The 26,410-nt window shown below is 32.4% G+C and overlaps 4 protein-coding genes across 12 annotated transcripts; 2 read left to right on the top strand and 2 right to left on the bottom strand.

Annotated features, from left to right (window-relative positions):
- Nucleotides 1–1,398: 1,398 nt before the first annotated feature.
- On the bottom strand, nt 1,399–10,071 carry LOC131666135 (integrin beta-PS-like). 2 transcript variants are annotated; one of them, XM_058938541.1, is made up of 11 exons: nt 9,695–10,071; nt 8,042–8,134; nt 7,395–7,561; nt 6,999–7,302; nt 6,683–6,911; nt 6,526–6,610; nt 5,804–6,448; nt 5,432–5,725; nt 5,167–5,355; nt 4,550–5,080; nt 1,399–3,047 (listed from the first exon to the last, which is right to left on the bottom strand). In XM_058938541.1, exons 2-11 carry the CDS (start codon nt 8,046–8,048, stop codon nt 2,925–2,927), a joined length of 2,574 nt encoding a protein of 857 aa, XP_058794524.1. In that variant the 5' UTR covers nt 8,049–8,134; nt 9,695–10,071; the 3' UTR covers nt 1,399–2,924. The 2 variants fall into 2 exon arrangements, with proteins under 2 accessions (XP_058794524.1, XP_058794525.1); XM_058938542.1 differs by lacking the exon at nt 8,042–8,134.
- Nucleotides 10,072–11,579: 1,508 nt separating this feature from the next.
- On the top strand, nt 11,580–12,723 carry LOC131666113 (sentrin-specific protease 8). Its single transcript, XM_058938506.1, has 2 exons — nt 11,580–11,716; nt 11,799–12,723. Exon 2 carries the CDS (start codon nt 11,807–11,809, stop codon nt 12,458–12,460), a length of 654 nt encoding a protein of 217 aa, XP_058794489.1. The 5' UTR covers nt 11,580–11,716; nt 11,799–11,806; the 3' UTR covers nt 12,461–12,723.
- A 191-nt stretch (nt 12,724–12,914) lies between these two features.
- On the top strand, nt 12,915–15,629 carry LOC131666102 (protein odr-4 homolog). Its single transcript, XM_058938484.1, has 8 exons — nt 12,915–13,085; nt 13,507–13,686; nt 13,758–13,960; nt 14,039–14,207; nt 14,277–14,450; nt 14,523–14,736; nt 14,811–14,993; nt 15,078–15,629. Exons 1-8 carry the CDS (start codon nt 12,990–12,992, stop codon nt 15,248–15,250), a joined length of 1,392 nt encoding a protein of 463 aa, XP_058794467.1. The 5' UTR covers nt 12,915–12,989; the 3' UTR covers nt 15,251–15,629.
- Nucleotides 15,630–15,706: 77 nt separating this feature from the next.
- Nucleotides 15,707–25,414, bottom strand: LOC131666101 (palmitoyltransferase app). 8 transcript variants are annotated; one of them, XM_058938483.1, is made up of 11 exons: nt 25,269–25,371; nt 24,827–25,088; nt 23,599–23,779; nt 23,331–23,491; nt 23,106–23,264; nt 22,884–23,021; nt 22,631–22,785; nt 22,444–22,561; nt 22,260–22,372; nt 21,438–21,603; nt 15,707–17,943 (listed from the first exon to the last, which is right to left on the bottom strand). In XM_058938483.1, the coding sequence occupies exons 3-11, from the start codon at nt 23,745–23,747 to the stop codon at nt 17,636–17,638; spliced, it is 1,467 nt and encodes a 488-aa protein (XP_058794466.1). In that variant the 5' UTR covers nt 23,748–23,779; nt 24,827–25,088; nt 25,269–25,371; the 3' UTR covers nt 15,707–17,635. The 8 variants fall into 8 exon arrangements, 1 of the variants encoding a protein (XP_058794466.1); XR_009302073.1 differs by having other exon boundaries at nt 17,803–17,943; nt 19,387–21,603; nt 24,827–25,031; nt 25,291–25,414; XR_009302070.1 differs by having other exon boundaries at nt 17,803–17,943; nt 19,387–21,603; nt 25,295–25,380.
- Between the last annotated feature and the right edge of the window lie 996 nt (nt 25,415–26,410).

Raw genomic sequence — 26,410 nt, 5'->3', positions numbered from 1 at the left:
TGGAGGGTGCTGAGAGATACCACATCGCAAAATCGTCAATTTCGGCTTTGCCGTTTGAGAAGTCATCAACGCCAAGTTTAACTTCGTTATCTTCGTTCGAAACCTTGACTCAATTGTCTTCGTACACGATTCATTGATACGAGCACAGTGATAAAAATAATAATCTCGTACGGAGTGGAAGCAAAGTACGATAGACCTCGTAAACTCAATTTCATATGCGATTGGATTTCTAATTAATCGGCGCTAGATAACAAGCAGATTGCCAAAAATCGCAGGAGGCAAAAAAGCGCGACGATGAAAGTTTCCGATTGGTTTTTCCCGCGCGCAAGCGAAGTCTTGTAGCGGCGCGTTCACTTCCGCGCGGCATACTTACTCTCCTTAGGTGAAAAGGCAAGTATATCGTCGCTATGAAATGCACCATGGGATTTCAATTTGCGCGATTCTGCATAAGTACACACTAATTAGAGAAGTGTACAAATTCATTTCAATCTTTTCGATTAACCTTCTCAATTACATGGTTCGTTTAATTAATTTAATGAATTAAAATACCAATAATGACTCTATTGACATATACTAGATTTGTCAGATGGTTATTTGTTTTGATAAGTATCATAAACTCTTTTTAAGTCATATGTATGCATTCCAGTTTTTCTTATTGCAAACTGCAAGTAAAGCGCTTCTTGATTGTTACCTGCTGTAGAAATAAAATATAGCAACAATAACTATAATATTTTATAATAGTGAAGGATCGAAGTCCCTTGATAATACTTATACGATATCTATAAAAGTAGAAATAACGTGCTGAAATTGTACAAAAATTATTTTTATACCTACACAGCAGAAGAAAACATTACTTAGCACGTAGCAATAAACGACATAAGAAGAAAAATTATTGTTAAGTACGGTCAGTTAAATAGATACGAATGTATCGACTCCATTGCCAATTTTTTGCGATTGCCTTATACAATGATTTTGTATATATTAAATAATAATATTTTACCACTGTAAAATTTAATTAATGAACGTATCATGGATAGATTGTACAGTGTGCAGTAGTTCTATGTCATAGAAGGATATAATTTGTAATGGATACCATAAATCGACGAGGAACAATAAATAGTTTACCGACCATAAAATCAAAGTTATACAAGGTTTGATAACATTAGTGATAATAATTTGTCTGTATCGAAAGAACAAAAATTATTCAAAACAACAACTGGACTCACTAAATCGGTTGTATAAGAAAACATTTGATCTAATACCATTGATGATTCAAGTAAAAAGCAATGGAATAGGATGTGTGTCATTGTGAAAAAAATTCAACGTCAAACTGGTATTATATTAATTTTATTAGCTCATAAAATTATTGTGTGTATCTGTAATACCATTTAGAAAATTCGTGAAAATGTCGGTACTTGAATAATAGATGGAAAATGACTTTTTTTTAAGTTTTTGATTCAAAAATTTATCTTGTAAATTTAATGCAACCTATTGTTGTTGAAGCAATATATCTGAATTCATGGTTGAAAAAAGTTGTTTTCTCAGTTTTAAACAATTATTGCAGTCCCAGCTCACATTTGATACGATGATACGCAGCATCATTGAAAATTGTTTAAAATAAAATAATGCTAGTCTTATCTTTCAATTGAAAGTACACATACAATTAGTTAGTTTAGATACATGAAATCAATCATAATGTTTACTTTTTGTGAGCTGCTTCAATTCAACATCTATTTTGTTATAAATTACATTAATAGATAAGTATGTACAATAGTTTCGATCAATAAGATTTTATTAAATTTGAAACTAAACTACATATTAATTAAAAATTATGTAGTGAATACTTAAGTATTATAGATGCAGTAGTTATTCAAAACACGAAACACACGTCCACTCTTCTCAACTACATGGTTATCACGGAATTCAAGAAAATACTAAAACATGAGCATACATTTGCGAAAAATATTCGATTGGCTGATAAATACATTGAGGAAATGCGACGTAGCTTCATTTGGCATACACAAAGTTACAAAATGCTAATTATTAAAGTCTTTAATTAACAGAAGCTAAAAGATTTTGGCTAAAGCATTGAAAGTCAATTTTTAAAAGCATGGGTATCAAGCAACATTAACAACGATAAAAGAAAATATTTAATGTTACATTGCCCCATTGCGAATAAAGGATTCCATTGCTTATTTTCATAAACTCAGTTAAAGAGTAAGTTTATTTAATGAAGCTTGGGAAAATACTTGATTGACAAAATAATTAGACTCTTGAACAGAATATGAGAAACACTTCTAACAAGAGATATTTCTATCGGGAAACAGAATAAACTACATAAACCTCTGGAACTAAATGCTAATCAATAGATGATTCAAGTATGATACATTATTTCAATATTTTCGAAGAGTTATAGAAAAACTCCTTCAACAATTATTCTATTAGTTAGGGGATGGCGATATGTAAGGCACACTAAATAAGAATATACGTAGTACCAAATTTTCAGATGTCAAAACTGCCTTTTGTATTAAAACATGATAATATTGTTGCCTATGTATTTCTTGTCTTAAAAGAAAATAATAAGAAATCATTACGTTATCGCACTGCCAAAAACAGTAAAGCATTATTGGCACTGAACGTGTTAGAGTAAATTCAAAATTGCATAACAGTGCTCATTGCAGTATTATGGCAGTATTTTGAAGTATATTTTCAATACTTTCAGTCTTTAAAAATTAAACTTTAGCCAACTCTTCGAAATAGATTGTGTAATTCCATTTAGTGCGTTACTTTTCTCAGAGCTGCCTACAAGTATCACGTTAAAATGATTTTTTTTTTCGAAACAATGTACAAGTGAACGACAATTTTACCAGAAATCGTCATCTCACGGAAAGTAACAGATGGCCGCTTGATTCGATGAATGTTTCTTAACGATTTAAAGGCATGCGCTCACGTACACCGGCACTTGCACTTGCTGCGTATGCTGCGCTTGCCGAGTACGTTGGGTTTTTGAACGTAGACGTGGCTTGCCTGTAGATTGGATTCTCGCTCTATAAATGAAAAATTAAACTTATTATAAGTTAAGTGAAAATCACTCAATGAATAGGTTAATAATTAATATCAGTCGATTCAATGTATCTCTATAGTTCGGGCGAATTTACAATAAAGCCGCTGCAAGTATATTTGTTGCATTGCGATGCACTTCTTCAAGATGCAAATAATTTTAAAAAATAGAGCAAGAAATTATCATGAACTTTATTGAGGGTATATCCATCAAGGATTAGGTTAGTGAAATAGTAAACCTAACAGATTCGACAAATATTTATCTCTACTATATCTAGCAACGAAGTATGTATATATTTTGTTACAAAAGAGAATGCTGATAGTCTCTCTGATAAACAAACTGAAATTGAAGAAAATTCAATTAAAATTAGACCACTGCTGATAAAAGCTAAACGGTGAATTCTTTCTAATATATGCCCAGTTATTCCACATAAAATGTTAGAAAACACACTGCATGTCTATATACAATGTTAAACTAAAGTCGAATATCTTATTTATAAAAGCGGACATCATAGAACCGAGCTATGCTCATATTCTTACTTTGAGACCATAAGTTTATCCAGGCGATATAAATAACTTTTCACAATCTTTTTTTTTCAAAGTAAATTTTGAAAATAACATATCCCGGATACGTATTTATACTTTAAAATATTTTTTAGAATAGATGATTGTTGGGTACGCCTCAATCTAATGTGGCCTGGAAACAGACGTGGAATCACCCGCCGCCTATACGTGGAACCCTTCAGGAACAGAGTTTTTCCATGCTTTGTTTTCCCGAGAAATATCCTACTACCACGTTGCGGAGTAGTCATGTCTTGCTTACACGGTCGTGACAAAAGCCTATAGATAATCTGATGTAGTCAATCTTACATTTTATAAATCAGTGAAATCCGATTCACTGGATGAATCACGATGTTAGTTTTGATTTATGCACTTCTTAAAAAAAATTAAGAGGTACCCATCGGAAATCGGAACGCGGTCTCCCGTAGGAGACCAACGCTCTATAGTCGAGCCATTATGACTCTCCAAATGCTTTTTATGTAAACAAGGAGATCACGTGGCTAAGAAATGTTCAGACAAAAAAATAATGAAGAGCAAGCTTCTTAATACCAAATTTTCCATACATAGACAATTGAGGAAGCGACAAACGTGCTAGATAAGCTAAGCAAAAATCCACCTGACTATCAACCTGCATCAAATCCAAATAAACCCGTAAAAAAAACCTATAAGTATAAGCTTTCAGACTGGGAACTATTTTCAAATTGATGAAGTGCTTCATCGACATTTGCAGTATAAAAGCTACTTCAATCTCATGTGATATTTCAACAAATCTCATAGCTTAGAATAATCAACCTGTCTGCTTTTTTCTGTAATACATTGTAATAATAAAAATGTAATCAGATATATTTGTTTTAGTTGCTAATGATTCAGATTTCGAAGTGGCTTTAAATAAAGCAATATTAATAAAAAAATCATTAACTATACTCACAGCATCCCATCTAGCCATCATTCTTTCTTTCTCGAACTTCGCAAATTCTCTCCTGTCAGCAATAGACGTGAACAACTTCCAGGTAAGCAAGAAAGCTACACCGATGACTACAACTGCACCGACTACGCCTAATATTATCCCCATCAAGTAGACTTGTGGTGGACAATCGCGAGCTTTCAGAACGTTTACTTGAGTTTTTCCGATAGTCTCGTTGAAGAAGTAGGCGAAGTAATATTTGCAGTCGTTCATATCATAACCCCAGCAAGATACCATGTCAATGTCTTCTCTATCTACCTCGATGATCAACTCTTTGACCACAACTATTTCGTAGTTATCACATGTCAAATTTTTCTTACATTCTTCCGTTGAATCAACGGTTTGGTTATTTAATTCGTGGAAAACATTGCAAAGGACGCAAGGTTTTATCACCTCGCATTCATTGGGACAATCTTCACATTTTTGACAATACTTTCCGTAATAACGTCGATCTTTTACTTCTTCGCATATACATTTTCCGCAATCGCATTTGCCCTGTTATTGGAAAAAAGAACATTATGCTAGTTGCGTTGTTCAGTAATCATATTTTTCTGACATGAATTCTAACCAATTGTACTTACACGACCCGAACATATTTGTCCTTTGTACCAACAGGTTCCTGTATCAGTGCTACAATCACAGGCAGACCCTGTCCAGCCTTTAAAGCAATTACATTCGCCACAGTTACATTCTCCGTGGCCTGAACAAATCGTATTGTTTCCATGATCGCACGAAAAGTTATCGCATTCGCAGTATTTTCCGGTAATTTTCTGAACAATTAAAAATAACACATTTATTTATCTATATATTACAACAGTTGGAGGCTTATTAATTAAAAAATATTACTTGATAAGGTTCTTTCGGTGGAGTGCATATACATGTGTTACATTCACATGTACCTCTACCACTGCAAATTGTCTGGGAGGTGTTATCACGTTTACAAGCATACTCATTGTATACGTATACGCCGTTCTCATTAGAATCACATTGACAAAATTCACCAAAGAAACCTTCATTGCATATGCATATACCACATTTCAAGTCACCATTGAAGTGACAAACAGGGGAAGTAGACACAGTTTGACATTCACAGTCACACAGCATTTCTAAGTGTACCGTCAGTGATTCGTTGACTCCTACCTAAAATACGGTAATAAAGTTTTGTTAATATGTGAATTATATCATTTGGAAAGAAAATAACGAATATAAGAATCTTACAGGATAAATTGTAAAATTTTGATTCCATTGCGAACGATCTTTGGGACATGCTGGAACTGAAATTTCAGTAACAAACTCAACTTGGTTTCCTACTTTAATGCCTTGGCATTTATTTGTTTCAACTAAGTCTCCTCCTCCAAGACAGGTGGAATAATATTTAATATTAACAAAACTGCTCGCTGTGTCTTTCAATTCAATAGTGCTGGAAATAGCGTTGTATTGTTCACGGACTAAATCGACGATATTACTTGAATCTTCACTAAGTTTAGCGGCATAAGATCCTTCTATATGTTGCGTAAGAGATTGGTAGATGCTGAGCTGTTCTTCCGTAACTGCCCAAATAATGTTCACAGAATTTTCTTTGACTTTTAAATTAATTTGTGAAATACTTGGATAATCCTGATATTTGGATTGCTGATATTCTCCATTTTCTAAATGGCAGCAACCGTCATTAGGTTTTACAATACCACTGAGTTTGCCATCACCAGCAAAATGGAAACCAGCATCAGTAGAAAAAAGTAAAAGTTTTCGAGCTTTGTCTCTCCAGCCTATTTCATCTCTACAAACAATTGCTTGCATTATAGCATCGAAACCCCCCTCTGGAGCATCTAAGTTCCCGGAGACAGGCGCATCTCGTACTTGTTTCTATAAGCATTTAAAATTGCAGAAGTATTTTATTTCAATAAAGAAAAATAGAATTCGAATAATTTTTAAATACATACAATAAATTCATTAGTGTTTGTTGATAAACATAAGTGATTGCGATAGCCATAGGGAGCAGCACAACCATCACATGGTTCTTCAAGTCTGCAATTACAATTGTAATTACATTGATTTTCATTAAATGAATTATTGAAACTAAATATCAATATCACTCACGCTTTAGGTACAATGCTCACATAAGGCATCACAACTTTATCTACAAAACTACCGAATCCCAATCTAAAGTTACTCGTGATGTTACTCATGCTTTCAACTAGCAATTGTCCTAAATCTGATAGTTTTTGTTTGTCATCTTTCATTGAATTACTTAAATCCATAAGATAGTATAAATCGACAGGATAGTCTTCAGCTTGTGCATACTGAATTCTAATTTTCTGAACCTCATCTAAATTTTAATACAATTTGTGAAAGAATTTAATTTTCATTTGATTGGCATTGTAATAAGATGAAACAAATGGATTTGATAACTCACTTATTCTAAGTTTAATCTTCACTTCCTGTGGTTGAAGTTGCACAGCTTCTCCTCTACTATTGCCTGAAAATGAACTACCGCTCTCTCCGTGAATATTGAAGCCGCCACTTGATGAATGTTCACCACCGGCATTCCATTCACTACCTTCTATATAACCTGGCTCTATAGTGTAACTTCCTTTCCAAAGTTCTTTATTTCGTATCGTAATATATTCATTATCAGGGTTGATCTTAAAGTCGTCTGGACACTCTTCTGAGATTTTTTGATTTACATGTGGTAAGAAGCACCTTTCACTTTTAAAATCCTAAAATATGTAAGATAAATATAATTCTGTAAATATTAGAATAAAAAATCACGATAAAGAAGCGAACGCAAAGCATAAACAAAATAGCTTACAGGTTTTGCACACCAAACACAGCCAACAGTTTGGATACATTCATGGCACGTCTGTTTGATAATACACGCGTTCACACCAGTTGGTGCAGGACGCTGATCTCCCATACTTTTTACTATACATGTCAATAATAAAAATAATATAGTCCACTTGAAGCTGACAAACATTCCTGTAAAAGAATATAAAATATTCAATTATTTTTTGTATCATTCAAATCATTTTGATTATATCCATCAACAATCTTACTTAAAAATTATCAAGCTTATTTTGATGATTCTTTAAAAAGAATTTTTCATTTCTATATATCTATTTTCGTTATTTTATTATATAAATCATGGAAATACACGTTTTATACATATAACAAAATAATTATGAATAAATACTTATTATCTCCGAGAAATTAATTTTTGTTATAAGTAGTAATATTTAGTCAGTGGTGTCAAGTGCAATCAACTTCTATTATTTGTATATGTGTGTTAAATCTATCTGTTAAAATTCAGAATTAATAGTAAATTCAGGAAGAATAGTAATAGCATTTAAAATAAAAAAATTAAATAATGAAACTCTTATTCCACTAACTTATTCATTTGATTGATTTATAATGCAATAATATAAGACTACTATAGTTAAGAGTATGAAGACAAATTACCTTTCATTGCCTGTGTTAATACCCATGCCGCTCATTGCTACAGACAATTGTAAAGCTCTCAGTTTTGCTCTGAAGTTGTTAGTGTTAATTGATCTGTTTTACAGGATCAAGTTATTTAAATTAGTAAAGGCAAAACTAACCAAAATCATAAAAATCAGTTATAAAAAATTAATTATTAACAATTAAGAAGCATGTTAGGGATAAGACTTAATTATTTATAAAACCATTCTATTTATGCTGAGCGAACTTCTGTTTGCCTCGCATATATTCACGGATTATGAAGAAAAATATAAAGAAAACTCTGCTTTGTTTTTAAAACAAATCTGCAAGCTCTCTCATCTGTTCATTTCTATAAAATTGGATGAATATTGAAGTATACGACATTCTATATATACCGTGCACTGACTCAGATTTTCTTGGTAGATCCCAGTGACTGGTATGAAGCGTTTATAAAATTGACACAAGAGAAGAAAAAAAAATGGAAATAATGGAAATAATTTGATAAAATATTGAAAAAAAGGTGAAACAGTATCTATAACTATCAGGTGTAACGCCTTACTCATGAATACTAACATCGGAGAGTAGTAGGTGTGCTCTAAATTTACAGAATGGTACAACTCATAATAATAGATCGCGACTCACATAAATATCCTTGAAAGTGGTCATGATCCAAAAATGATCATCTTGCAGAGGTTTATAATTGCAATACACGAAGAATAAATAAGAAGCTAATGTTAATAACTACATATTAAAAACTGCATCAATATGCAAAACAGATATTGATGTTTATCGTCGTTGCATAAAAACTTCCGTTCGAGCGCAGCATGAAAAAAGAAAAATGGCATTTTTCATATATACAAATAATCGTAAAGAGTTATTGAACAACATCCTTTTCTACAGTGAGAACTGAATCATTCGATTCTATTCTCTCTAAACCATTTTCAACCGCGTGCCCGGGGCGAACTAAATAATCAATGGAAATTCGCGTCATTGTTGAAATTCAAACTAGCGACAGAATCATCGATGAAATTTCCTTTAACAATATTGCATCGAATGAAGCAACTATCAGGCATTGATCCACCCATACAGTCAACGAAATAAAGAATCGAGCGCGAGATCGTACGGTGCGCGCTCTCGAAAGAGAAAACCAGCTCTCCCACGCTTTTTCGATTGCTCAATAAAACACGAGCGCGTGCGGCGTCCAGCGCACTTTCCAAAGCTCATGAAAAACGAGATAAGAATAAACACTGAGGTGTCAGGCTGGCCCTTTGGATGGAGAGCCGCTGGGATGGTCGCTGCATTTTCAGGCACACGCCTCCGCGACTAAAATGCTGTCATCGTTATATTTACAGTCTTTCGCGCGCTCGCGCATAATAAATATACGTTCGGCGAACTATGAATGCGCTTGTCGCCTTGACTCTAAAACCGATAAGTTGTGCTGTACGACACACTGACACGGCGATTGAAGATTAGCGCTCAACGCGAAAAAATAAAACAAAACAAAAAACAAAACGGAACAATGAGCTTCCCGTGTGTGTGCCGTACTTGCAGACCGTAGTTGTGCACTATGCATGTTATAACAAAACGCAACACAACAAAAACCTTTTCGTTCGATGCGCTGTAGTTAAATGTCTTTCTTGTGTTAAAACTTACTTTACAAAGTGCTATATTCCCAGTGATAGCAAAACAAAGATCCTACCGATGGCCTGTCAACGTCTTCCTGGACACTTTTCACACAGCATCACACAACACGCGGAACGCTGAGAGATCTAGCCGTCGTCTCTCGGATCGCCATAAAAGGTAACCCACGCGCGGCGCTCACTCGCTGCTCTCAAGAGTTCGAGACGAGAAAGAAAGAGAGAGAGAGAGAGAGAGCGTGCGCGAGAAATGAATGAACAAGTCTGGAGAGGCTGAGAGCTAAGCTGCTGCTTGCTACTGTGCGCGTCAAGCTGTCTTGAGGTGGGGGATGGCCGGCTTGATGGAGGCAGGGATGTTACCAACTATTACGCGTATGCGAGCGGAAGATACGGTAGATTAATTGATGGTAAGGCAGATTTTTTATTTTATTGGTACGCGTACTCTTCTTACTGATCGTAAATGCAATAATAAACATTACTTACATCGACTTGTGATTTACGTTCACATAACTATATGATTCACTTAATTAGTTTTAAATAGAAACCCAACGCATATAGTTTGGATGATGCTTAAGTAATTTTTATTAAGTTTATAAATCGAACATGATGTAAACAAATATAAATAGATCAATTACTATACTGTCTAAATTATCAATATATTTCATTTTACATTTTAAATCGATTACATTGCATTTCCAATAAGTCAATAAAACAATACAAGAAAACATTATTTTTATTTAAAATTTTCCCATACTATAGAATTCTAAGGTTAACTAACACAACGATTTTAAACGATCCCTAGGCACCTAGTGATGTATAGTTTCTTTTTCTGGTATCAGTATTTTCCTTCTTGCGGGAATCTAAACAGTAAACAGATAATTTAATGTTATTGTTTTTAAACATTACACTTGAGTATTATATTATATAGAAGTATCTGTATCATAATTATTATCAATGAGTACATAAGTATTGAAACTAAAATGGACGTATCTTCAGCTAGTTCATTTTACGAGCCACCTGTGAAATACGACGAAGGAAAAACAATAGAATTATACGAGAAACTTAAAACGGTAAGGTTATGGTTATTTCAGGGATTGTTTACAAATAAACTACATTTGCAAATATCATTGTTATGCAGTATTTTATTAACTTTGATTTAATATTACATTTCAGAATTTCCAAGACATTGAAGGATTACTCGGAAATGTACAGAAAAACCTTTTGAAAGTCCAAAAAGAATCAGTATTGACTACAAAGTTGATAGAAAAGTTGAAATCCGTTCAACCAGAGTCGGTCGATGATAAAAATGAATATAGAAATGTCGATCAGTCTAAAAATAAAAATAAAAAATAAAAATAATTGAATACAACAATAAGTTAAAATATAATAAAATATGTGTATCTTAATAATATAGAATACTTTTGTTGATATTTTTTTAATAAATAATTTAAAATACAGAAATCTTGATTATTTTGTATATATATATGTATACATTTATGTACGTTTTCCGATTAATTTCTATGCAATCCTCATAATAGCTGTTCGTTTTATTTTTTCAAAAGCGTTTTTATAGGCTTTTTGAAATATTTATTTTGAACGTTAACGTATTTTTAATATTTTCCTATTTTTAAGTAGAAACCTCTATAATTTATACGTACAAAATAAGAATATTTTTAAAACGGAGTTATATTCTCTGAGAAAAAAAATAAAAATATTATTTTTTTAATTTTATTATTACTTTAATCAATGTCAACTACTGTAAAACATATTTCAATAAAATTTTCAGTAAAACTCATTTAAATTAGGTAGCCTTGAACAGTTGCACCTGGCGATGATGCGCGAGCAATATAGGTATTTAATCAATGAACCGGCGCCTTTACTTTCACGAATATACTAGGTTAGTTGTGATGTTTACAGTTTTGGTGAGGAGCGTTTAGTGTTGCTTTATGTACAATTGTACATTTTTTTTCCGAGATTATCTCGCTAGTAACTTATTATTTGATAGATTTATTAACTTTTTTTGATTCTCTAATAACTCGTAAGTTTCGTGAAAATGTTTTGTATGAATTTATAATGTAACTTTTGAATACTAAATTAATAATCAATCTAATTATTTTCAGAATCAACAATGTCAAAATCCAATGATATAGTTTTAAGCTATCATGATTGTGTTTTACGACAAGGAGATTTGAATTTATTGGATGGTCCGTGTTGGTTAAACGACGCGGTTATTGGATTTTACTTTGAATATCTTGGACAAAAATATCAATCATCAACTTCAAAATTACTCTTCATAAGTCCAGAACTAACTCAACTGCTAAAGTTGACAAGTCCAAATGAATATCCGATTTTCCTGGATCCAATAGAGGCAAAAGGAAAGGACTTCATTTTCTTTCCTGTCAATGATTGCAACAGTAGAAGCACGGCTGGAGGTTCGCACTGGAGTTTGATGGTTTTTTCCAAGCGTGAGAAAGCTTGTTTCTACTATGATTCTTCAAGTGGCATGAACGCAATAGTTGCAAAGGATTTTTCAAAAGACATCATGAGTTATCTTTTGGTTGAGAAGGGTAATGGCCAGTTTAGAGATATGGATTGCCCTCAACAGGAAAATGGCTACGATTGTGGTTTATTTGTTCTCTGTTTTGCTGATGTTATTGCAGAACATGTTTCAAAAACATCTGAAATTGAGGGATGTAATTGTAATAATGTCAAAAGTCTAGTATCTAATAAGAGACAATCTTTCATAGCCTTGATAAATAAATTAAAACAGTCTAAACAATAATTTTTAATAGTATATCTATATATTATTTATTATAACTTTTAAGCTGTATTAAAAATTTTATTCTATTACTGATGTAAGAACCAAACTGAAATAGCTGTGATAATGTGAAGTTTAGTATATCAGGAAGATAATATGTAGCTTAACTATTGGGAGTAAGCTTAGTTTATTGTAAGCTGAACTTTAAGAATAAATTTTTAATTGTAATTATAGTGTCATTGCACCAGCATAATGTAATTCTAATGCTTGTACACGTATATTTTTATAAAAACAAAAAAAATAAAAAAAAAGCGTAACACTCATTAAGCTCATTCATTATTACATGCTCTTTCCTACGAACGTAAAAAATGTAGCTGCACCTCTATAATGAATTCATGTAAATAATAACGAACAAATCGATAAGGCAGAGATTCGCTGACCCGCAAAAGCGTCTCATTCCGAAGCGACGTGACGAGCGGCAAATTGAGCGCAGACGTGGTGTGGTGGTGTCTCCAAATTCATTTCCCGGTTAACTAATCGCCTTGAGACAAAGATGGGACGGATCGTTTTCGCCGAGGAGCGACACTTCGACTACCTCAATTCCCTTGGAAGTCCGGATGGTTACAGCGTGGGTCTTGTTCTCGGTCAGGTTGGATATGATTTTTTATTAGCAGCTGTCATGTCAGTTGCTTGTGGTCGTTATTTATGGGTTTTAGCAAATTTAAAATCTAGCAGGATTGAATAGAAAATTTATAATTTTATTGTTTTATTTTTTGTTTTTTTTTTATGATACAGTGTATGTACCTTAAAAATTAAGTAAACAACTATAATATTTATTGTTTTATAGCAATTAAGTATTCATTGCTATATGTGTGCAACATTTTTTCACATGTAAAATTTATTAAAGTAAATGTGAAATAAATTGTCATCATCATTATTATTATTAATTTTTTTATTTAATTTTATAAAAAGTATTATTAAAGTTAATTATTTATTCAAGTCTTTTAGACTCATCAAAGCTCTGTTGAAATTTTAGACATGACTAAAACTAAAATTATTTAATATTTTAGAGTACTGCACAAAAAGATTTTGTGGTACACTTAGCGAGAACACTGCCTGCTGCTAACATAGATGTCATAGAAGAATCTCTATTAGTGTCTCCAATGAATGGTTCAGAAAGTACTGCAAATAATTATATGAAATCAATTAAGGATCTTGATCTGAATTTAGTGGCTGATCATGCTAAACATGTATGTGGAATTTCTTATTTTATATTATCATACTTAATGCATTCTCGATATTTTTATTTATTTGATATCAGGTGACTAGAATGTTACCAGGTGGTATGTGGGTATTAGGAATATTTATTGTAGGTCCTGGTGATTGCTTTAATGACAGTAATTGTATATCAAAGATAAGATCAGTTTTGACTGCTATACAAAGGAATTTAGCATCAAATGTTTACTTATATGGTAATAGTAATCAGGAAAATCTCATATTGAGTTATAATAGTAGCACAGATCAGTAAGTCTTGAGAGTTCCTTATTTTCTGTCTATCTTTTGTCTCATTATGAACTTATCAGCATCATTAACATTTAATAGATATGTTTGTAAGTCCACTGATGCAAATACAGGAGGAATTTTAAAACCAGCTGATTGGAAGTTTCAAAAAAAGGCTACGAAGTGGCATCAGCTTGAAGCTTTAGTTGATCTGGATCATATCTTTCCAATTTTAGATGGAGCATCTCATACATTAAAAAGACAACTCCAGGTATTTATTCAATTTTGTACATTTTGATATTGTCCCATTTATTTTAATTAAAACTCATTTCTATACTAGGATATTGTGAAAAACATATCTGATATGATCAGCTCTTCCCTCATAATAATTGAAGGTGAATCGAGATCATCAGAAGATTTAATAGAAGCCATTGGCAAAAAGAAACGAACTAAGAAAGTTAGAAGTGAAGAAGAAGAAGAAAAAATTTTGCAAGTTGGAGTGTATTTGCCTTGTGTATGGAATTTTAATATATTTCCTATAGTTTTATTTACTGATGAAATATGATAAGTCCTATATGAATTTTAGACTCACAAAGAAAAAAAAGGAACAGTGAGAATAGTATCTTGTAGTGCATCAATGCGCTTGATGGGTCAGTTGGTTAGCAGAATAGTATTACATCAAAAAGCAAGTATAAATGAAGCCACCAATGCTATGAAACAAGATATTCTTCGTTCGTTAGCTAGTAGATTAGAATTACATTGGGACAGTGTGATAGAGGAAGAAAATGGTTCTCCTGAAGGTATTATCGATTTATATTGCATTTTCTATTGGTTGATATTTAGCACAATTTTATCTTACTGTACTTTTTTTTAGAAAATATCACTCTACATGAACCACCGAGACGAGTATTAGTAGAATTACCACAAAGTAAAGTTACTTTATCTGATTATCTTTTCCCTGGTGAAGGGCCACAAGAATCTTTGATTTTGCTTAAAGAATTATTGGATCTTGAAGTTTCTGAAAATCAAATTCAAAAAGATGTTGAACGACAAGTTGGTAAGAAATATTTGTGACATTAGAATATCAGCAGTTTTTTTTCAATAACGTTATTGAATTAAAAAATGTTCCTCTATTTAACAGATCCAGCAGAATTTTACAGTCAAAATGAAGTTAAAACAGTTCCTGTAGATCTTGGCAAGGAAACAGTAAGCAACAATCATGTTACAGCATATATAGCAGTTATTGTAATGGCAATAATCATTGCCTTATTTGGAATATTGGTGAATGAGTTATACTCTGTTAAAGGCTCATAATTCAATTGATGATAGAAGTTTAATAAAAGTGTAAAAATATATGAATTTTTGGTGAACTGTAAAAAACTTGAACTGTCACAGTTACATTTAATTTATATATAAGAGAGATACACAAATACTACATTTTAATTTTAATTTAATGTGAAATAAGTTTTTTAAAATCAATTAACATTTTAATAGGAAAAAATCGTAAGAAAAAACTATATACCACCGTCAGTCACTAAGATATATTTTGAATATTTTATACTTTTTAAATACTATTGAACGGTATAATTTTCTTTAAAATTTTAGTATTTATATTCAATTTTAAAAAATTTAAGTGCAAAGTGATCAACAATTGTATATATGTAATGGAAATATATTTATAATAAAAGTTGTGTGGTTCATAGAAACACAAAAAGTAAATTGTAATTTTTTTTAATATACTTATATAATAATATTTATAAGGTATTTACATAAAAATCTATACATGAACGTTAATTGTATATACAGAACAATCCACCTTTGCAGAGCTTCAACATTTTTTATAATAATAATTTTGGATATAAAAAGTATAGATAATTCTAAAATGTTACAGTATTAAAATCAATAGTAATAACTGTATTTAGTTTGGGATAAAGTAACATAAATTCGAGATACTAAACTTATTTGTTGGGCAGTGTATCATCTCGTAAACGAATTAATTTTTTCTAGAACAACATTTGGGAATCATACAATAATAATTTCTTTATTCTAAAAGGTTTTTAGCAGTGACCAGAGCGCATATAATAGTTTGCTATTTTTATTATTTTTTACATGAAAGCTCGCTCAACAAATGATAAAAATAGACAATAATAACGTTTTATAACGAATAATAAAAAATACAAAATGAGATCCGATTCAAATTTAGATTTGAATAAAATTTCTTCTGTACTGCTGCACCAAAAATTTATCTAAAATAGACAATTTATAACAATAATTTATATTTTTACTTTACTTTTTCTGTTCACAATAAGTGCATTTAAACAGGTGCTGAAAATGTTTGTAGTCTCTGCAATGCGAATTTCTATTTGCTAGAGCATCTTAATTTGAATCAAATACGAATAAATTCGAATGAATGAATTCAAGTATGAAAAAAAATATTCACTATCTATGTATCGGATCTGAAATAGAAATCTATTAATGTTTTGCGCATTATTTGGTAGCCGCAAGGCTAAACCATGTATTTATACTTCTTAAACGCATTAACTTGTCGTATAATTCTATTTCTTAATACTTGTTACCTAAATATAATAAATACGCGAAACATAATTATTTACGCTCGGATGAATATTTTGTTCTGAATATGTGCTGCAATGTATAAATTCTTGCTTTGATTTTAAGAAATCATTTTATTTTTCAAATTAAATTTTGACTATTTACACAGACTGTGTGTACGAAAATACAAGCAAAAAAATATTATAACTGGAATCTAAAATGCTTATGCAAGGACGGACTTTTCTTCTAGATGAAATCATGAAAAACAAATATTACATGAATCATATAACAATCACACAAATAAATAATTGAATAATAATTGAAAAACGAAGTAAATTGTCATATAAAAATGTTTAGTGACGACAAATAGTATACTAAAACTTTACGTGTAAATAGTCAAAAACCATGTAGAATTTCATTATAAAGTGTAAAAAGTAGAATTGACGCAATTAGCAAATTTAAACATACTCCACATACTTAAACAATATAACGTCTTTTGTTTTTCACAATTGGTCTAGATACACGCCGATAAATTGTCTTTTTCCAGATAACTGTTATTCGTTATTGTTACAATATGAACACGTGCAATATTCGAATCTTTCATTAAAGACTTTTTTATGTTGCACTTTGATGTCATCTGTAATTTTACATTTTTTTCGCATCGACGATTAACAGTCAAGTCTTTTATTCCCAGTTAATAAAAATTTCATTGAACACGATTGTCATTCATTCATTTCACCTTTGAACAATTCTTATGTCAGTGTAGGTACACTTAAATTAGATGCGACATTGATTCTGTAGGTAGAAATTAATATATTTTCTATTTCGTTACTCCTTAGCTTTAAAAAAAATATTTATACAAAAAGAAAACTCATAATCATTATACGAATTCATACCAAAATAGTATAAAAGAAAAGAAATATCTACTTCATATTTGATAGAATTGTAAAATACATCGTGTTTTCCAAGACGAAATGTAATCCAAGATATACAGGAAACAATGTAGAATTAGACAAGTCACATAAATCGTCATCAATAGAAAAGAAAAAAGTAAAAACGACACGTGTTCAACAAAACTTCTATACCGCCAAGGCACGCGCACCAATAATGTAACTTAGTTGTTTTTATTTTTCATCTTCATTTCTTTTATCAGATAGCACCCATTTTAATCAATCCTGCCTGACTGCCACGACCGACGCTAGTTTCCTCGAGACTATCTAAATCCAAGGCCGACTCAATCATCGTGGTGTCTTGTAATAATCGTAACCTTGAGGCAGACAATGGTGGTGCAGGCAATCCAGCCGCGTCAAGGGTAAGCACTGAAGCACCACGCGATGACGTTGACGTCGTGGTTGGAGGTAATGGTGCGATCTCGTCAATATCGATTGGCGATAGACTTAACGATGCCAGTGGCACCTCGTTTGGTACTAAGTGGCTCACGCTACTTGTTGTGCTACCTGTAAATATTTAATCAACTACGTTAGTATGCTCTTGACAGAAGTACAGTGAGATATTATTTTTAGTTGGAAAATACTTGTGAAAAGTAAGCATAGAAAAACGTCGGAATGATAGAAATTATCTAAAGATACACATGTGTAACTTTACATAATTGCATATATTCTCAAAATAACATTAACACGACACCGCGTATATCAATCTGAGAAGAAAATGTTATTTTCTAAAACGATTTAAGAAATTTGTTCTTGCAACGATTGACTTAAGGATATGAAATTGTTTTCATTCCTCGAGTTACCAAATCAAAGCTCTTGCAATTGACGTTTTTCTATCCGCGAGGAGACAATAAATGGCTTTAGGCGTTATGTATTCATTTTGAATGATTCAATTTGAATTAACATCGTATTTTCAATGCTAATTCGCTGTCGCTGAATCAAAAACAAATTGCGAAATGTCAAAAGCTGCAAAGTCGTATTACATAAAAGTGAGTCATAAAATTCTTCCGCGAAGTTTTAAATATCTACTGCACTCTCAGCTTTAAGTGACATAATCATCACTCAGCTTCAGCTAACATCAATGATAGCTCATTTAGTATCTCCGTGACTTCGATTGCACAGTTGAAAAGAAATCTTTTCTTAGATGTTATGATTTAACCATTAAACCAAGTGAAAATGTATGTGTTTACAATTTATTTGCATGCTAATATCTGTATTAGCAATATGTGCATCATTGAATTGTTAATTCAACTGTGTATTCATAACTTAAAATTAATCTACTTATTTTCTGTAAAATTCTCATTTATATATTCTGTGATATTATTTGAAATATTGTTATTATATAATTGAGAATTTTACGAAAATATGATTACAATTTTTATACTAACAGATTTACTATAATATATCGCAATGCATGGCATTCAGGAGATAATTTTCTAAATAATCACAAATAAAACATAAAGTATATCCGTGTAATTAGTTAGATGGTAATGTAGTATACCTATACATGTTTTAAATTACAGATCATGTCTATTTTCTATGCATAATCCCAAACAAATTTTTAAAATCCAATCTGTATAAACGTAAAAAAAGTAAAACCAGTCAAACTAAACGTGTAATCAAGATGATACTTCTGAAACAGTAGTGCTTTCGTCATCCATTCACAAAAGTTAATCAGACACAATAGATTGAGTTAATCACGAAACAACATAAAAAAAACAACATGTATGGGTAGTCTTCTTTTCTGTAACAGCAAAAAAGAAAGAAAACACTACAATGACCAAAAAATAATATCGTCAAATTAGTTAGCAACAACGACGATAGGAAAGACAAAATTGTTAATTGTCACCATTATCCACAGTACATGGCAGAAAAACAAAAAACACTAGTAACGCAAAAAAGTGACAAGGGGAGGGGATGCTTGTTGTCATAAGTCAAAAGTCAACTTACCGAACTGTATGCACACGAGCCCTCGTTTACGGGACGTTATTATATAAGCAACAGAGAAACAAGAGTCATTGAGTCATAACGATTTTTTTTCAAATTTGTTATCTACTTATATGCTCTACGACTACAGGGATTCATTTTTAAGAGTACGTTTTACGACATTTCAGGTCGTTGATGTCTACACTTATTTAGAGATCGATTAGTTTATAGACGTATTTTTGAGAATCAACAAGCAAATTGCTACGAAAAATTCAACTTGGTTGAACTGGCATCACTACGTGGATTTGTTATTATTTTTAGTATACACCTATGAGAAGTTCCTTTTGAGAAAGTTTACTTTCAACGCAGATTTGCACATCAAAATATAACGCCTTGTTCAAAAGTGTTTAGCATAGTGAAGCATCATATTGCCATTGAAAAATCGACTGCAAATCTCAACAATTTTTTCAAAAGTTTCCCTTTTTCAAAGATACCATTGTACATACCCGACGAAAGCTGCACCGCCAAAATATTAATTTCTTTTCTTATATTAGCAGTTCACATTGGCAACTTCAATAATTCGAAAAAAGTTAGGTGCATATCTGCGGAAACATACTTATCCCTATATTTATGTAAATAAATGTATCTATGTAAAAAGAAAACAATGCACGCACTTTTGTAATGTATACGAGAAACGTCTGAAAGCGATTACACGCTTTCATTCGTTGTACGCGCGTGGAAGAAAAAAGAAATCATTCTCGACATACACGCGCGGCCGTTACAATTAAATTACGGTTTTAATAGCGAGAACGTTAGAAAGGCGATATTAATATTTACGTTTATTGTATACGTTATCTTAGAGACTTGTTAATTTTGCGTGTGAAAAAAAAGAGATGGATTTATATAATGCAATATAATTTGTTAAATGGTTAAGTCTTTTTCATGCAACGTTATAACAATGTCAGTTATATATATTTCTCCGCTTTTCAAAAATTGTTTCTATTTCTTTTTTTAAAAAGCTACATCTTACTTTAACTGGATTTCTCTTTTAGTAACCATTTTTTATTTTGTAATAATTGCTATGCCGGTACCCGTTATGTCGTGCATAATTTATTAATGCAGTGAAAAACGAATGCTATTGTGAAAGTAAAATCAATCGGAATTAATTAAACGAATGCAATCAAAGCATTCGATAGTTATTGATAGAAACAACAACGACTTACAGTCAACTTTGCTATTTTAACAAGTGAGAACACAAATGCTCATCAGCTTTAATTTAACTTGCAAAAATATTTTTTCATAAGAAAAAATTCACGCAATTAGAAAAATATACACTGCACCAAATAAATTATTAATGAAGACGTAACAATATATTTTCTCGTGTGCCTTTCAATTTATTAATGTTAATTCCGTTTTCCTTCTTGAAAATAAATTTAGAATATCCCCGTCACTCTACATGTCATCGCTATCACTCATCGAGTGTTCCATTATATATCGACCGTCAATATAATCCTCCTCGTCTCTGGGCACACTCGCAGTAGTTTCGCAAGGACAAAAAGCGTTTTGCTCAGCGTACTGATAATTTGCAAAATGATGATGTTCCGGACCAGCGCGCATATGACGATGATCCATCGGTCCCGAGCCGAATTTATTAACGACAAGTCCAACCGCAGTGTGACCAAGCATCGGAAGTCCACGAGGACTGAGAATTCGATTAGCCAATGATGGGTACTTATAGTCCGAATATCTCGGTACGACGTTTACACGCAACGGATCTTCGGAATAACATTGTGGGAACTTTTGCAAATCAACGGGATTCTGCCGCCGCATTTCGTAATCGTAACGTTCGGCAAGTAAATCGCCTTCGGAGCATCGCGCATAATATTCATCGCGGCACCGTTGTGGATAACGTTGAAGACTTTCGTCGCAACGGTATGACGGTTTTTGCGCTTGTTGTTGCTGCTGCTGCTCTTGATATTCGTAAGCATAAGTCTCGGCAGTGGTTGGATACTGACACGAGTAACTCGGCAACTCGTCGAGGTAACGCGATAAATGATGACTACTCGATGACTCACCGTTCACACTGTCCAAATGTGGTGAGTACTGTTGCTGCTGCTGATGTTGTTGCTGTTGCAGAAGCATCGGTAGTTGTTGTTGATGATGTTGCTGTCTTTGAACCAATTGGCTAGTGGAACCCTCGTAGTCTGACATCTCGGGTACCGATACCGCTACACCATTCGACTACGCAAGATTTATTTTAATTAGCCAGTGAATTGGTATTTAGAATTGATATGACAATTGATTCATTTTGTGGCAATTAAGCATTGATTGCATTGCATGCTTCTATATTTCGTATCACGTGATATGCGATGAGTTCAGATATTGTGTAAGTCGATTTATGAATCAATTGTTTTCATGAATAGATATTGATCAATTTTTATTACATACGACCACGCCTAAGATATTTAAAGCGTTTTGAAGAATTTCAACATGCATTTTGTTCAACTTTCGGCTTGATCTATTCAATTATTATGCGAACTTTTTTGATCGATCTAGTTATGACAAAAGCTAGTTGAAAAGTTAATGTTTTTTTTCTCAAAAAGTCTGACTTAACCATATTTATTGATAAATTTTCATTGCGAAAAATATATATCTACTACAAATTTATATGCTAAAAATGCAAATAAAAAACGGTCGATTTACCTAGTTTATGACACTTGTAGTGTGTTCAGTGTGTTTTCAATTTGTGTATTTTGGTTGTGTTTTTACAATTTTATATGTAGGTTTTTCTATGACCTTTCATATAAAATAATTAATGGTTTGCAATAAAAAAATGTTATCAAATATCATAGTAAGTCATATGTAGTTTTTTGTGTTAAGTAATAAAAATGATATACCTGTGGCTGTACAATTTTCACATTTCCATAAGTTTTATTATTAGTTATAACACTATCTTCAGTAACTTTTTCGTGTTCAGCACGATATTCAGGCGTTACGATGCCCCTTCGATCTGTAAACATGTAATAAAATCTTTGATGAATAATTATAAAATCATTAGGTTGCAAATTGAAAATTAATTACCAATAAGGCTAGGAGGTACTGGACCACAGAGAACATAGAAACAATTTCCGCAAATGTTTCCATGATTATAGGGGTTAAAGCTTTCTTGTCCTCTCTTACTTGTAAAGGAACCTTTAATCTGAAAAGGTAAATTAGATTTACCATTCAAGAATGATTTGAACGATAGTAAAGAGAGGTAAAGACATACATCTTCGTTAGTAGTTTGATTACTAGTTGTGAGGTATGTGTGAAATCCAGCCAATCCTAAAATACTCCAAACGGAAAAGAAACAAACCACTCCAACTACTACGCTAGCTGGAGACAATCTTACAGCTTCAAGGAAAGGCTTATTATCTCTCGTTACTGCAGAGCAGGAAAAAAAGGTAATAATTAATGTCACGTCGAAGATCCACGTCTGCTGATAAGATATTTTTTTAGATATTTGTTATTCAGATACTTACACATTATTAGGTGCGTTATTGCGCACGCAAATATAAAAACGCATAAAAATGCTAATGATACTATAAACGCATAAAAGTATCGATAATTTCTACGTCCTACGCAGTTTCCTACCCATGGACAATGGTGGTCAAATCTCTCTAAAAATGAAGAAAAATGTGCCAGCCACTATTTCTCGCAAAATTAAGCTACCCAAAAACAACAATTTTACAAACTAGACTTACCAACACAATTATCACACAAACTACAATGTGATGCTCTAGGAGGTCTAAATATTTTACACGTAAAGCAGTATTTTAATTTCACTGGCTGTCCTTTGACCAATACTTCTTTTGTTCTTGGAGGTGGTCTGTAGGTTGGTGAATTACCATTATTTGGCACTTCTGAAAAGATATTGACTATTAAATTTTTGTGGCTATAGATTACAATAAGGCAAAAATTACTCATACCTATTTGTTTCTCAATGTATGCTGCTTCGTCAGGTGTTGCACGAGGAATCACACCAGGATCACTAAAGCCAGTCCGAAAGAGAGCTGACATTACAAAGATAAACAATAAGCCACCAATGACTGGTATGGCTGGTGTAATGTTCTCTGATAAAAATGGACAGCTGAAAAATAGAATAGATCTTATTATAAGTACTTTATTAATAAAAGACACAAAACTTGTTTAATACAAAATAAAAGTTTCCAAAAAAACAAAATAAATTTTTCTTACTCAAATGCGAAAAACAGTCCACTAGTTCCAGCTATTAAACAAACTGTGACATAAAAGACACCAGTTTGTGGAGCCATCATGACTCTCCCATCACAGCAGAAACGATTTCTGCCAGGGAATAGCTCCCACTTTCTAGTAACACGAGTCATCTTTCAGATGGCTAGAATTTTTAGTGCAACATCTGGAAAATAAAATGTTAAAAAAGATCAATATAGCAAAGAAGCTATTGAAACAATTGATGCACTAATTAAAGAGAACCAATGACAAGAATAAAAAATGAAGTCAAAACCATGTGTTTTTATCACTTGTGATTTACATTTAATCAAGTTTCTTTCTTTACTTAAAATGCAGATACATGCACATGACTTATACATTGACTACAATTAATTTGCTAATCAAATAACATTGACATTTGAATTTTTTCTATTCTGCAAGGCTACCTGTACCAAAGGTTTCTACATCTTGTTCACTTTGTGATTGCCATCTAAAATTGTCATTAATCACATCTATATTTGAACAATTCAGTAGACACCACACCTTATGTGATTTTGATAAAATAAACTAAATTATTCATTGGTCTAGCAATTATTCTGAAAAACAGCTAATGACAGAGTTGTAACACCAAAAGATATAAAATGTTTAAAAAGAAAACCCTAACGAATTTCCTGTTTACATTCAAATGCACCTAATTTTAGATTCTCATTTAATCATTCGAATTTGAGCTTCTGTTTACCCGTGAGAAATTGACGAATTGCTGGCCTGAACAAATATAATAAGTCATGTGTCTACTTTAATGAATTTGTCAAGTTCATCATCTCTCTTTGAAGTCACGGTGTTTCTGTTGCGTGCCCGTAACGATCCGTATATATGATCAACAAGTGCTGGCTTTCTTAAGAGAGAATAATTAGAGAAGGTTCCAGCTTAATTTTTACATTAGACGTAGCGCAGCCTTAACTCTACGTTTTAGCCGAGGCAAATAAAAAACCAGAAACAGATACACAACACTTTGCGGTCTTATCTATATGTCCTCGATCAAGAAGAGAGAAAGAAGAGAGAGAAAGAAAGAGGAAAAAACGAGAGACGAATGAGCGCACCAGCGAAACTTGAAGACTATATCATCAAAATGTTCGAATCATCATAACAGTAAATTGACTGAGCAATTCCAAGTACGCGAGAGGGGAAAGAAACAATGGGCCATCGCATCAATTCCCACACGGTATGTACGTACATTATTCGCAAGCTTGCGCTCCCTTAACCTCGGCATCGTCGTGATGTGATGAGTATGACTGTCGACGGTGCTATTTAATAGTTGACGAGTGCTTTGAGGTTGACCGGTGGTAGACGACAACTCTCCTTAGCACCGGGAGATGTATGAGACTCCATCCAGCGTCGCGGCAAGTGGGTCAACAGCAGCAGCGGCATCAAACAAGGCACTGCCACAAAACAACACTAGCACGATTACTACTCTCAGCTTATCCCGCAGGAGACAACTAAGAGAGAGAGAGAGAAAGAGAGAGAAATCAGCTTCTCGTTTATTCTTGCGATGCGCGAGCAGCAGGAGCCACAACTACAGATATACGCTTTTATATATTTTTCCTTCTCTTCAGCACGCACGCACACGTACATATATATATATATATATATATATATATATATATATATATACGTACGAGATTATGATTCTCTCAATACCGACAGACAAAAGGTGAGTGGCCAACTGCGTGTGATGATGCACGTGAGATTGAACGCGACTGTGGGAGAGCGAGAGAGAAGTAGAGACAGAATATTCTTTTAGAGACATGTTCTTTAGAACGAGACATCGAGCGCCAGCTCACGGCATTATTGACAGGCTTTTCCGCGAATCGTGCATAATGTGTACTGCGCATGCATTATGGAGATATATGTGTATACGTACATACATGATACATGTATACATATGTAATTGTAATTGCGCCAACACGTAATCTCTCGCGGAAATTTTCAAACATATATAACGCTCTATAGATTTTATATTTAAAACTAATTATTTTTTCGATTTACTGGCACTAACGGAATGTTTATAAAATGTTTAGCCAAGGAATAAAATACTACATAAAGAAAATACGCTAGAATAAAAAAAAAGATAAATAATTTCCAAGTCGCAGATCCACTAATTCGCCTCAAAGCTTATACAGAGAATACAGTAAAAATTTCAAGGAATTTTGTATTTTAGATCCATTTACAAGGTTAATTTTGTCTTGCGTACCTTTTTTATAATATAAATATAATGCATAATAGGCACTCAAGAACATTGGTAGAATTTTGCGAACATAAAAGCAGTTCACGAACGAACTGTTAAACACTTGTTTAGAGCACTTTCCTAAAACGAAGAAAATGAATACTATCGGCATTAGCAAACAAGTTAAGTGCTTCAATAGATTACAGGTTATAACGCTAATGTCGAGTAACCTTCATAATAATTTTAAATTTAAATAGTTAATGAACGACGACGAAACGCTGTAGTGATATATATATATATATAAAATCCTGAAAATTACCTAGGTCAACAAGGAAGTGCTTTTATCGACTGCAAATGATATCATTAGTTTCATGACTATATATATATATATATATATATATAGTAAATTCATATTATTTTCAAGACAGAATTAATAAATCTTTCCAAACAAATTCGGTAATCATATTAATAGAAATTCAAATGAATTTGATAACTGTTATCAAAAACTTGAGTTACCGATGAAGCTTTGCATAAATCTTTGGATTGTTTTAAATGGTCTTTTTCATCCCGATATTTTACATTGTATTCGTGCAA

This window comes from Phymastichus coffea, unplaced genomic scaffold (genome assembly GCF_024137745.1).
Source record: "Phymastichus coffea isolate CEN01 unplaced genomic scaffold, Cenicafe_Pcof_1.1 PCOF00056, whole genome shotgun sequence".
NCBI lineage: Eukaryota > Metazoa > Arthropoda > Insecta > Hymenoptera > Eulophidae > Phymastichus > Phymastichus coffea.
The sequence above is the reverse complement of the archived record's forward strand: the minus strand, read 5'-3'. Positions and strand labels throughout refer to the sequence as shown.